This window comes from Zea mays, chromosome 7 (assembly GCF_902167145.1).
Source record: "Zea mays cultivar B73 chromosome 7, Zm-B73-REFERENCE-NAM-5.0, whole genome shotgun sequence".
Taxonomy (NCBI): domain Eukaryota; kingdom Viridiplantae; phylum Streptophyta; class Magnoliopsida; order Poales; family Poaceae; genus Zea; species Zea mays.
The window spans coordinates 7,865,286-7,878,909 of NC_050102.1; the positions used below are offsets into that span (position 1 = coordinate 7,865,286).

At 45.2% G+C, this 13,624-nt stretch overlaps 1 protein-coding gene and 1 long non-coding RNA gene across 3 annotated transcripts; one reads left to right on the forward strand and one right to left on the reverse strand.

Annotated features, from left to right (window-relative positions):
- Positions 1-1,128: 1,128 nt before the first annotated feature.
- Positions 1,129-3,329, reverse strand: LOC118472899 (uncharacterized). Of its 2 annotated transcripts, none has more exons than XR_004851351.1 (2): positions 3,016-3,329; positions 1,129-1,792 (listed from the first exon to the last, which is right to left on the reverse strand). It is a non-coding gene; the product is annotated as an uncharacterized lncRNA (long non-coding RNA). The 2 variants fall into 2 exon arrangements; XR_004851350.1 differs by having other exon boundaries at positions 1,129-1,555; positions 3,016-3,326.
- Positions 3,330-5,100: 1,771 nt separating this feature from the next.
- Positions 5,101-6,212, forward strand: LOC100280489 (blue copper protein). The gene is made up of 2 exons (NM_001153409.1): positions 5,101-5,429; positions 5,532-6,212. Exons 1-2 carry the CDS (start codon positions 5,261-5,263, stop codon positions 5,972-5,974), a joined length of 612 nt encoding a protein of 203 aa, NP_001146881.1. The 5' UTR covers positions 5,101-5,260; the 3' UTR covers positions 5,975-6,212.
- Positions 6,213-13,624: the final 7,412 nt, after the last annotated feature.

A 13,624-nucleotide genomic window follows, 5' to 3' on the forward strand; every position in this document is an offset into this window, starting at 1 on the left:
ATCAAGTTTCAAATTCAAACCAAATCAAATATGTGCAACATTTCAAAGAATAATTAGGCTCAATATGATGCAACATTCCAAGACCCATATGTTTTGTGCAAAATAAAATAAATAATCCCTCACTAATACAACTAACTCTAATTAAAAGAGAGAGAGAGAGAGGGAAACTAGAGTGAGATAGAGAAGAGTAACACATGGATTTGGGTGATCATAAGAAAGAAATTTTATACCCCCAAATTCAGGGTGTTACAACCAGGTAGGGGGCGGGGCACTTAACCTAGCCCTTGCTGATGACATCCCACTCATTTGCCGACGAGCTCGGCCGCAGGCGATTTGTCATTTGGTGAAAGAGGAAAAAGTGATGCCTCAAGATGCTCGTCGTCGATCTCCGGCGGCGGCTCAACTGGCGTGCCAATGCCATCAGGCAGAAGGCGGGGGAAACCTCAAGCATGATGCTTGACGTTACTGTCATCGACCCTCCTCTCGGCTCCGTGGGTCGTAGGTGTCGACCCCCGGCAGAGCACAATGGTATTCAAGGTGGTCGCTGCCATTCGACAGCCAGACACAAGTGAGGCTGCCACCGACGATCGACCGCTATGCTCCATAGTAGATGGAGTTGTCTCCCCCGCCCACGGGGATGACTTCTTCTACCTACCAATGGGTTTCAGCAAGCCATAATAACAAAGGATATGCATTTGTTAACATGACCTCCATGGAATCCATTGGTAGGTCCCCATGGGCTAGGAGCAAGGCTAGCGTAGTCCGCTGCGCTGGCCTATGTCCTGGTCCTATGGCACATGCGGTGACCGTCGTCGGCCACCACACAAGCTCATGGCATGCTCAGTCTCCACCATTGCTAGGAGGGAGTTAAGTCCCAACTCCTTCGGCGTGCTAGTGGAGCCCAGTAAGCAAGCCAATAATGGGTTGCGCCTTCGACATCCTCATCATGCATGAGGTGACTAGCTGGTCGTGGAGGGCCCATGAGAGCTCCCCACATGCACCGGTGGGCCTTCAAAGGAAACCTCAAGACCCGACTTGTCTGTGTCACACCCAGATTTAAGGGGCAAACCCGGGTGTGTCTCATATGTGCAACAAACGAGATCAACACATATGATGACTCAGTGTATAGAGACGAATGTCACAATCTTTATTACAAAAGAAATGTATTACAAAATAATTGATGATAAATAGAATGAACTAATATCATTATTGTCCCTTGGCGCCAACAAGCTAACTGGGAGACGAGACCTAGACCTCGTCGAACTCCTCATAGTAGTCTTCCTTTGGAGCCACCTGCTCTTCACCTGTGGGGGGAAGTTTTATTGCAAGAGTGAGCTCATAGATGTTCATCGCTCAACAAGTATGGGGAGTGCAGGCGGCCATGGCCGACATCTCTTCCTCAGATTCGCGTTCATCGCCGCTGGGGTTGGAGATGGTGACACAAGGGCAGGTGGTGACTGGATCTGCATCCGAGTCCCATAGCTCTCCAACTGCCTTAGCTACAGTAGCCACGACGACGACCATGTTCCCAACATCTTCACTCTACGTGGATGACCTACACAAGAGCGTGTAGTGTAGGACACACAACTCTTTGACATCTTATCAAACTCATATGGTGTTAATGGATGATGCACAATAGATTGGAACTTGGTTTTGAAGTATTGTTCCGTAAATCTTGCATACAATTCATTAAGGAATGGCATAAATCTATTCTGGACATGCCATAAACAAAGTCTGTGGATTATGCATGGGAACACCTTTCGTAGTGCAACTGGCATCACAGGATCTTGATCTAAATAATATGGTCATAAAAGTCAGAAATAACATAATATTTCTAAATCAATACACATTCATTAAATAAAAAAAAATTATACATGTTAGCATAACTCGTGGACCTTCACATCCATGCAGGTTTTGAATGCATTAAAAGCCCACTCGAATGTGTCTACAGTCGCATCCCCGAGTAACACAAAACCAAACAATGTGCAATGAAGACGATGGTTAGCTTCAACAAACATTCCTAGTAGTTTGTCGTACATATTTGTTTTATGTGTTGTATCAAAAGTTACAGCATTACCAAAATCAATGTATTATGCCTGCATGCTAGCATGTGACCAAAATATGTTTTTATCTTCCCTTCGCCATCAAGCTGAAAGTCACAAAAAACTAAGGGTTCTGTTTTTTGCAAGTAGTAAAAAATGACAAAAGCTTAGATACATCATTAGCACAGTTCTCTTGTTTCTTAGCTGCTTTCCTGTTCATTATACAAAATAAGTTATTCAACCGCATCACAACCTAATATCAATACGACAATGTCATCCGGCAAGGAAAAACTCAAATTTTATGTGACAACTCTTACATGTTTTTCAAATCTTATGTCGTAATAGGAACGTTTTTAGGACCATCATACATGTCTGAAATCATATCAACAATACAGCGTTGTGGTACCCTACTGTCATGCATTGCTCCAACAAAGTCCATAAATTCCGGATCACGTGTCTTGTTACAACAGAGGTGTTGTTTTTCAGTTTCTTGGGTTACAAAATCATGATTATGCACAAGGTTAACTAGATCAATCCTAACAGATATGACATTTTTAGCATCATCATAAATTTTCCTAAGCTTTATTCCTACTTTGCACTATGTTCGACCTATGTATTTGTTCCAGATTCTAGGGTTACCATCTTTTCTTTCTACACATCTCCCCTCTCTGGAGCAATTCAACCATTTGCAGTTTGTCTTTTCCCTGTACCTTTTCAAAGGAAAGCCGACCTCATATGCATAACATTTATAGAAATCATAAGCATCATCAACATCTCGGAACATCATCCTAAACCTAGGAACTAAACTAGGATCAATCGAATCAGGCTGTGGACAACATAAAATCGCATACATTAACATCTAATTTTTAATTCCTCTAAACACATTATCATCGTCAGAGACGTCAAATCATAAATATACTTATAAGCATTAAACTTACATGCGATTGTAATATATTTGATGTATCCATCTCACCACATCCTATTGTAGTCATCCGCCCGCGCATCATTGTTGCCAGTTGTCCATCATCTCCACATATCTCCTCGCTACCAGGTCCTCGCAGAGTTGCAGGTGGCGTCTCGTTTCTAAGGCAAGCAACAATGGCACCCGGAGGACGCCTCAGGGAGAACCATCCAGTCGGCGATCTATCATACGGTGGCCACATAACCGCAGAAGCCCGGGGGTATGTGAGAAAGAAGATGGGTTTTTTTCGCTTGTATGTTGGCTTCGTAATAATCAAAAGTTGACCACGATGAGAATACTCCCCGCCAATCGCCACTTTTCACGGATTGCCCACACATCAAATCAAAACAGATCTGGAATATTTTTCCATATACCTTATATACGTTTATGAATATTTATACCACATTTTATGCACTACCTCGAAAAAATTTAGGCCCATATCGCATACCTTAAACAACTATTAATATTAATTTGTTTACGAGAAACAATACTTCTTCTTAAGACATCCGCATCATTTTTATGCAATAAATTGTATCTTTCATACAAATTATGCTATATTTACGAAACCATCTACTGGATATTATACCATTCCTAAGTTTTGCTCGTTATTATTTTCGCATATCCATCACATGCAGCTAGTCTAGTTCCATATATACCGCCGCAGATCTGAACCTCCGTAATAACCGTCCACTAATTTCGTGCATGCACATACGGAAATCCCGTAGAGTGCGTTACATGCACTTCAAAAAGGCATCATCCCACGTCGCGCGGACGGTTTGCCTTTTTTAACGCTGCATGCCGTTAATTAGGCATATCGTGTCAGTCTCATTGGTGTGGGTCGGTCGATCCGGGCTTCCTGTATCATATGGAAGCCCACGGCTCCTAATAGCCTCACCCGGGAGCCTTTCTAATAAACATCAACAATCGTAATTAACATACGTTTCAATTGTTGTTTTTAAAATTATGGTCGGAGTTTCTTAAGTTTCGATTGAATTGTTAAACTTTTGTGTTGATTGAGGAATATGTCTATTTTTTCTTGTATCTAGGAGCATTAATCGTTGATATTTCTTGGGCTTGAAATTCATTCACATTCTCATAGTTACAAAACAGTAAGAAAGGTAAAATATGAGGATGCTTTACCGCAATAATAATTAATCGTTGTTGTTTCCAGATTAATCTATTTATTCGTCTTGATAAGCCGCATCCGTAATGTTTTTTTTTATTTTACACGTGTTCATTTAAAAACAAAGTGATAGAGTCACAATAATGTGAGCTGGTTCGTTAACTATATGAGCTAAAATACTAGCTCATCTCGCTAAAAAAAATTATAAACGGGTTGAGTTGAGCCGAGCTGAACCACTTAACGAGTCGAGATGAGCGAGGTATTAAGCTGTGAGCTTTTGGTCCAGTCCTAAACGATGTTAACTAACCGCTGTAGAAAGAATTGTCACAGTTATTTTTTATATGAATTGTGGATAAAGAATAACCTCCAAGAAGAAGCCGGTACTGTAACAACCATGTTAACTATTTTATATGAAGCTAAGTACTATAGTACCAGTAGTAATATAGTGCTATGACTATAACCCGAGAAGCTAGGTCATTACGGTGAGCAGTAAAAGGCAACCGAGTTACCGAGCTGTCAGCAAAACAAATTATATTGGCAGGAAAGCGTCACCAAGCCAACTGCAAGCATAGTACATTGTCGCGCCACCTGCCTGGCTTCTACGATGGCTCCCTGCAGATAGGTGATGATCCCGATGCACACTTCACCTCGCTTTTATCGCTGCATGGAGAGCAACACAGTCCATTTGTGTGGCGCTACCAATGGTCTTTACTTGCTGCAGAGGAATATACAATAAAATAGATGGTCTATTTTATTCTATTTTAGTCTCTAAAATAAAATAGAGGAACTGAAAATTAGTCTATTGAAACTAAACACCTCGTTATTAAAAAATGAACAGAATTAGATTTCGATCCTAACTAGATCTGTCAAATTTAGAGCTAATTATTATCACCCTAACTAGACGAAGATGACCTCGTCGCAACGATAGCTAGCTAGCAAGCTCCTTCGTCTGCCGCCGTGCCCCTCTGCTGTATAATAGTAGACATGAGTGTCACCCCTCAGTCCTCACTCCTGCTTGCCAAGCTACAGCAGCAGCAGCAGCCGCAGCAAGATAGTGTAGCGTGGCAAGGGCAGTGATAGTTAGCTAGCTGCTCGCTCGCCTGGGACGACGGCGACGACGAAGCGGCAACGCTAATGGCGTCCTCCAACTCGAAGCAAGCGCTGCTCCTGGCCGCCGTCGCGTGCCTCGCGTCGCTGGCCTCCGCCACGCAGTGGACGGTCGGGGACGAAGGCGGCTGGAGGGCCAGGCTTAACGAGACCGCCTGGACCGACGGCAAGACGTTCACGGTTGGCGACACCCTGCGTACGTACGCACGTCACGCGAGAGACGGCAACACACCATGAGACGAAAGCTTATTTGAACGACTAACATCTCTCTTTCTCTCTCTCGCACGCACGCACGCAGTGTTCGTGTACCCCAAGGAGAAGCACACGGTGGTGAAGGTCGGCAAGAACGCCTTCGTGGCGTGCGACCTGAGCGCCAACCTGCAGCTGGGGAACTGGACCAGCGGCAGCGACGTCGTGACGCTGGACCAGCCGGGCATGGCGTGGTTCATCTGCAACAAGCCCACCCACTGCCTCAACGGCATGAAGCTCGCCATCGACGTGGTCGGCGGCACCTCAGGCCCAGCCCCGATGCCGTTCCCGGGAGTCCCGGCCGTAGCCCCGTCTCCGCTGGTGCGGTTCCCGTTCTCGGACCTGGCGGGCCCGGTCCCCGACCTGGCGGCCCTGGCCCCAGCCCCGGCCCCAGCAGCATCGTCGCCGCCGTCTGCAGCCGTGAGGTGCCCGGTCGGCGGCGCGGTGGCCGCCGCGGCAGCCGTCGTTGTCGCGGCCGCCCTCGCGCTCTAGCCCTCTTCTCCCCCCTTCCTGCAGAATTGTTACTTGCCCTGGCATGACTTCGTTTCCAGTGTGTGGTCTGTGGTGGGAGAGCATTGCTGCTGTTCGTGCTTGGACCTTGGACTAGGTAGCATTAGCATGTGTTATTTTTTTTTCTTCTTTCGAACATGTGTGTGTCAGGCGATCTGAGTTTGCCGTATTGCTGGCCGGCATTTAATAAACTCATTCTAATAAAGTTTAACTCTTTATATTTTATTGACACAGGAATGGAATCGGAGTGTGTGTTTGCGCTCGGTCAGTGAATATATAGTTGCATCTTATAATTAGCTGCAAGTAGTATTTCAAAAGTACGTTTTACAATGTATGTATTCGAATTCTCTGGAGCGATGATTGTCAGGACGTCTGCTCATCAGACGATCTCGATCCTTAACCTAATTTTTAAAATTTCAGTTTTTATCTTTAGTTTCTAGAAACTAGTTTATGAAACAAAACTGGTTAATGATGTTTGAAACCATCTCAGTTTTTATAAACTGTCTTTAGATAGGGGAGACTAACTTCTTAGTTTTCAAAAAATGAGAATCCAGTTTCTATAAAGTAGTGCATAAACTAATATATTTGAAATCACCTCAATTTTCATAAACCAGTTTCTTAAATACCGTGTGCTTCCAAACAAGATGCAAGTATAGAATTGTGTAGAATATATATGCGTATGGTTACCGTTTGGCCACACTTATTGAGACATTGACGAGCTGTAACATGCGGCCACGGAGATAAATTTTGTATCATATTAGCGGGCTAGCACATAAACTATTTGATTGCTATGTTCATCAATTAGGTAAAAAATGACATTGAACTACAATTAAAGAAGAAAAATGAGGAAATAATTTCTTAATAAGAAACCTTGTCTAGAGAATGAACTTCCATTTCTATATATGAAGCGCGGACGCAAAGCTTGCACCTGGATGTTCCACGTCATTCTCTTTTTTTATGGCCCTTCGATCCTATTTCAACGTCAACAAACCGCTTTTCTATATATGAAGCGCGGACGCAAAGCTTGCACCTGGATGTTCCACGTCATTCTCTTTTTTTATGGCCCTTCGATCCTATTTCAACGTCAACAAACCGCTTTATGTTTCATTCGTTCAGCTACCATCGGCCGACGAGCAAAACCGGCCTCCATACTACGCGATGCTTCCAGATGATGCTGGAAGGGCGAGAAAAAAAAAGTTTCACACCTCCAGGAGCCTTACTCCGTCGCTGGCTGCCAGGAGCGTCCCCACTCTCCCTCCTCCAGTATCCCCATCACCTCTTCTCTCTTTCCAGGAACACAGCCGCACGCCGCCAGGAACCTAGATTCCTAGCCGCACGCCGCCAAGATCCCCATTCCCCTTCTGTCTTCCCTTCCGGCCTTCTCGCACCCCGCGTCACTACTGGACTCCGCCACCCTGACAAGCTGCGGCGGGACATCCTCCTACATGAGCAGCGCCTCACAGGCGCCTCTTGACCCTTAGACCTGGCACACAGTCGTGGCGGCCTTCTCTCGGACCGTGGGCATCGACGCAGTTTGTTAGGGAATGTGAGTCTAACGGCCCATGCCAGCCCGTGTGCTAAGGGAAATACTATATAAGGAGCAGTGCGGTCACTAGGATGAGGCATGGAATATTGAGAATACGGTTCCTTCTACAGTTTTCTCTCTTACATGTATCCTCTATCCCCTCTCTAGGTTCTTCTAGATCTTCTAGAGTGGCTTCGGCATTCTTCTCCTATCCTTAATCCTCATGCTGTTCTTCCTTCCTAGACTCTAATCCTCTGTAATCGCTACTGTTAAGTTGAATCAATACACACCGGCAGTGAGTTGCTAACAATTGGTATCAGAGCTGTTCGATCCTCAGAGTTTTCTAGCTCGATCTGTTTTACTCGACTGCACTGCATCGAAATGTCGCTCGACACGAAGCTCCTCCTCGACGCCATTAGTGAGCTCTTCGACAAGTTCGACGCGCGATGGACCATGCGGGATGCCGCGCGGGAGGCATTCGGGCGCGTCCATGTTACGGCCCAGTCCACGGTTGTCGGAGCCGACGTGGTCGCCGACAACTGGGGCAACCTCTTCGACAGTGGCGTCGACTCCGACGAGCAGCGCTACGAGGAACCCATCAACACCGACAATTGGGGTGGATTCTTCGGTGGCGAGGATGCGGCTGCCAACGCCGAGTTCGCCATCGATTCGCCAGACGACCCCAAGAGATTCATCCTCCCCAACGCCTACACCGACGAGCCCAGCATCGACCTCGCGCTGGCCCGCACCAACTCCGGAGTATCGGACGACTCCGTCAATGCGCTCGTCACCTCCACAGACACCGACGCGCTGCTCGACGTCGTCCCCGCGGACGCGCTTGCGTCCTTCACTCGCCCCGAGGAAGGCCGCGCTCCCTTCTTCCACAACGAGATCTCGGGCGACGTTCCCGCGCTCGCCCATCTCACCTGTTTCGCCCGCCGCGACCTCGCCGCCCTCCAGGAGTTTGAGTTGCCACCAACAGACGACGTCATACGGGCCTGCGACATCAACAGACGACGTCCACCACGCGAGGGGGCAACGCCACCTGCTCTACCTCGACAGCCTACGTCGCGACTCCGAGGACGTGCAGGCTGCACAGCTCGCGCGCTCCTTCCGCGCCCTCGCCGGCTTCGTGATTCCCTGCGCCCTCGCCAAGGCCATGTACAAGGCCTACTGGTACCGCGATGTCGCCGCCGCATCCGGATTTACGTGGTGGTGGGCCACTGCAGCCCCACCATCCACGAGGCCGCCAGCAAGGCACCCGCGCTCGACGACTGGCTGCTGAAGCCCCTCGCCCATCACCGTCTTCTGGGGCGCGCCTACTACGAGGAGGATGAGGTCTTCCGCACCATGCCCACCAAGTGTTCGACGACGGTCCTCAACTACGACGCTTACTCCGTTCCCAACCCTGCCACTTCACTGACAACCAGTGCGTTCACCAGGCCCATCTTCAATGACTACAGCTCCGTGGAGCGGAATAGTACGGAAAATGGGACAGTGCTGGTGGTGCAGTTCGCGGGGGCGTTGCGCGGCCTACGCGCTACCGACGGCGAGGACCTGCTTCGGATACTCCACCTCAACCCACGCCTGCGCAGCGACTGGAGCGATCGACCCATGCTAGAGATGAACACCTGCTTCGAATTATCCAAGGGTTCGATCAGCAGGTGGTTCTCTGAACCATCAGTGCCGAGTCAGATGAAGCTATGGCCGTGCAAAGTCATTCCAGGCCCTGGTGACAAACCCATGATAGTAGTCAACTTCAAGGGTGAGGAGAAACAGCTCGCTGCTGAGGAGATCTCCCTCATGGTACTCATAAAGATGGAGGACACAACTAACAATTTTGCCCGTGGCTACTACGCTGTTGGAAAAGGGATTATGTTGGTAGCTAACAACTTTGATGATGGCCTCTTTTATGGGAGCAATGAGTTACGTTCATTCATCATCTTACCCTGGGACATTGTGGACCACATCCAACCAAGGTTTTTCACTGCTAGTTTCATCGATGCAACCTCAGTTGATGATGCTGTTGTTTGGTTCTGTTCTGCAACCAATGCCACACATGCTGTTCTGAAAGTGTGTGAGGAAATTTTTGCTCTAAATATAGTGTGTATCAAGCAACCATGGCAGCCACTCATGGAGTTAGAGTGCTTGGATTTGCGCTTAGTCAATTCAGTCACTGGGTCAGCACTGAAAATTTACTACACCAATGAAGTTTCATTGTTGGTTGAAGAATTACGCAAGCTCAAGAAGAATGAACAGTGTGCGGTTTGTTTGGAGCCAACACATATGGGTGTCACTAGTGGTTGCTTACCAGAGGGATGTGTCATTGCCAATCTATGCGGTTGTGTGACACTGACAGGATGTGGCCATATGGCCAGTGATATAAATGCGCAAGTTCTATTGATAGCTGGTGAACTAATTCAAGGACAAAAGCAGAAGAGTCACAATGGATGCGGAGGCAATACAAATGTCATCATCTCAATTCAACAAGATTTGGTTCAATGTTGTGTTTCTTTTCCATTGAGCAATTGTTGTTTCATGCATTGGGTTGTCTGTTGGAAACCGCCGTGGCCGCTTCAACCTCGACAAGACATCAGTGCTGAACTGCGACCAATACCATGGCCCTCCTTTGGAGCTTCCGATGAAGCTACTGCAAGGCAGGATGACACATGCGACCCATTGAGAGTTGCCGTAAAAAAAAAAGATGGAGACAAGCCCAGGCCTTGCATCACAGAATCTGTCAGTTTTGAACGTGAAAGCTTAGTACGTGAAGCAGACATAGTAATCGCAGCAGCTGAGCAGGCTATGATGATCACAGGGGATTGTAGTGGAATGAATACTGGGTATTGGCTTGTGGGCAAGCCAATTTTTAAGAAGGGGGGAATGTTAGGGAATGTGAGTCTAACGGCCCATGCCAGCCCGTGTGCTAAGGGAAATACTATATAAGGAGCAGTGCGGTCACTAGGATGAGGCATCGAATATTGAGAATACGGTTCCTTCTACAGTTTTCTCTCTTACATGTATCCTCTATCCCCTCTCTAGGTTCTTCTAGATCTTCTAGAGTGGCTTCGGCATTCTTCTCCTATCCTTAATCCTCATGCTGTTCTTCCTTCCTAGACTCTAATCCTCTGTAATCGCTACTGTTAAGTTGAATCAATACACACCGGCAGTGAGTTGCTAACACAGTTCCACCATCTGCAGATGCTGTAGGAAGACGGATGCACGCCGGGCTTCATCGCCGAGGTCATCACCCGCTTCTGCGATGACGCCGACACATCTCCGGCATCGCCTCCTAGTTGTACGGAATCTTCATCCCCCACTACCAGTATTGTTATTGTTATTGTATTTGCAGGCAATTCCTACCTTGTGCCCAGTGCCCTGTATCAACAATCAGAATCAAATGACTTGCTGTAGTCCTGGTGTTGTTTGGCTTCATAGTAATTGTGCAATGCTTCTGCAAATATTTCTTTTGGATTAAGCTAACATACATTATAGCCATGCATTCAATTTGTTTAAAAGGAATCCTTTTCCAAACCGTACATGAGGTTTCCTCTCATATGGCTCCTCCCTTATTTAGAAAACTCTTTTCTTAATAATGTTTAGTGATATTTTCAATTCGCAAGTCGTAAAATAAAAAATGCAAGTGCTACAAGTATTTTGGATATTCTATGGCATAATTTCTGTTCACCCGAGAAACACTTTTGTTGAATTCTCTTTTTGCATTGTTGCTTGGCCTATTTGGGTCCTGAATATTACATATTACATGACGCAACAGCTCTTCGAGGAGAGTCATGCTTACAACTTTGGAGCTGTCCTACCGTGACTAATAACTGCCAGCCAGCCTATGGATAAAGGTAAGTATATTCTACGTGAAATCAGGAGAACGACATGTCAATATGATGAATAATACTATGCATTGAAGGACCTAATAGATCCAAAAAAAACTGAGATTTAGCTAAATTAATTGTCTTACAAAGATTTATACGGTTGGCTATGAATGTGTGGAAGAGTCTACTGTTGACTGACCAGGCGCCCAACAATGAATGATGTGGTGAAGTAACTTGAGATCTCCATACAAAAAGAAAGAGCACAATTGTTAAACTCAGCGTCTTTATCAGTTGAACAATTTGTAAACAAAAATAGACGGGATGTTTATTCAGAACATTTGCTATGAATGATGGAAGCAACAACAACAATTTTGACTACAATAGTGGGTGTTCATACTCAGCTGTTCAACCAAAGTAGATAATAATCTCTGCTCTTTGTTTTTTTGTTGAAGGATGTATTATATGACAATAATCGTTTTAGTAAGTTACTTGGTGAACAATCTTTCAGTAAGTTATTGGAGTGATTGTATCTGTATTCTCCATATGAATGCCTTTTCGTTTTAGTATCACATCTGAAATTACCAATCTTTATACTGGCCAGTGTGATAAGGAAGGATCGGGTAGGGCTGGACAAGGCATGAAGGCCTAGACCATGGTGGCTAATATAGACAGTAGATTCGTTAGGGCCGAACAGTCTTTTGGTAGATTCTTGATGACGAATCTAAGAAGGCTATTATGCTGTCAAATGGCTTGAAAAGAACTCATCTGCTCAAACTAATAATTGGTAATTTAAGAGCAACTACAATTGTTGTAAATGTTGCATTTTCATTCTGTTATGGTTCCATGAACAAATATTTTGATATTTGAACAAAGGTTTGCTTGCATGCATCAATAATTCTATTGTTAGCTTGATTATTGTTGCCTATAATTCTTGATACTCTCAAACAATCAACCTATATTGCTTACAATGTCAACAACTTAAGGCTTGCTTACTTCTACATTTTTTTACATCTTAATCGTCCCGCCAGACTGTTAACTAATGCTTCATGTGCTTTGAATGCTATTTCCTCCCATTTAACTAATAAGTTTAATCCATATTGCCTATGATATTTGCATTGTGTGCCCCTGCTTTAAGTGGGCAACTGAATGTTTGTGCTACTTCCAGTTGCTAACTGAAGTACTCCACTTCTCTTGGTTGTATGCAAAGTGATCAGGGTGTTGAATTCCATGACACAGCGAAATGGCCTATTCAGATGGTCGACAAAGGCGACTTCCATATTGTAATGGATCCAAGAGTCCATGGCAACAGAGAGCTGGTGGATTCATGTCTAGAGCTTGGCCTTACGTTTTTGTTGAGCGAAGAAAGGAACATTCTATTCATGAAACTGAGCTTGATTAGTATGATGCACAGAATGCTACGCCGTAAACAACTGCAACATCGCGAGCGCCGACATAGAGAGCCTCACCCCGTCCCTACACACACCTATCAAACGACGATGCAATGCCAATGCTATTTTTTTCCATTTACAGATTTGTTTATATATAGTTTGATAATACTTTATTAACCTAATTAATCGATTCTGCAGGTTGGTCATTCATGTTTAGTTAGCATGTAGGACCTTCCCAATTTTTTAATTGTATGTTTTAGGTTTATAACAATATTTACAATTGTATAAGATGTATATATGTATCTTCCACACGACATTACATTACGAATTTTCTTCCTATGCGCGCGAGCGCACACCAGTTACTAGTTTAAGTATATTGGGGAGGGGATATGCTTGACTCTGCTTATACTACTCCCACGCGAACACTTTGATGATTTTGGCCCAAAAAAGCGAAAATCCCACCCGAACGCTTTGATTATTTTTGGATTTTCTCACCTGCGATTAGGGATGAAAACGGGACGGGTACCCGGAACGGGTATCGGATACGGGTACCAAAACGGGACGTAATTTCGGATACGGATACGTGTATTTTGTTTGTCGGGACGGATACAAGTATTACTCGGATATTGAACCTCGGATACGGGTAGGATACGAAATCACTAATACCCGGTCATTACCCGAAAATCCCGGGTCAGATACGGGTACCCGGAATTCGGGTACCCGTTTTTTCTTTTTCTGCATAATATAGTTATAAAATCATAACTTTTACATATGAAATTGGATGAAGATAAAGTTTATATGAAAATTGTAGAGCTTGAAGAGATCTATGACTTTGTAATACATCATTTTTTTGTTTAAACAATATTTTAATGATTTAATTGTATTTTGATGA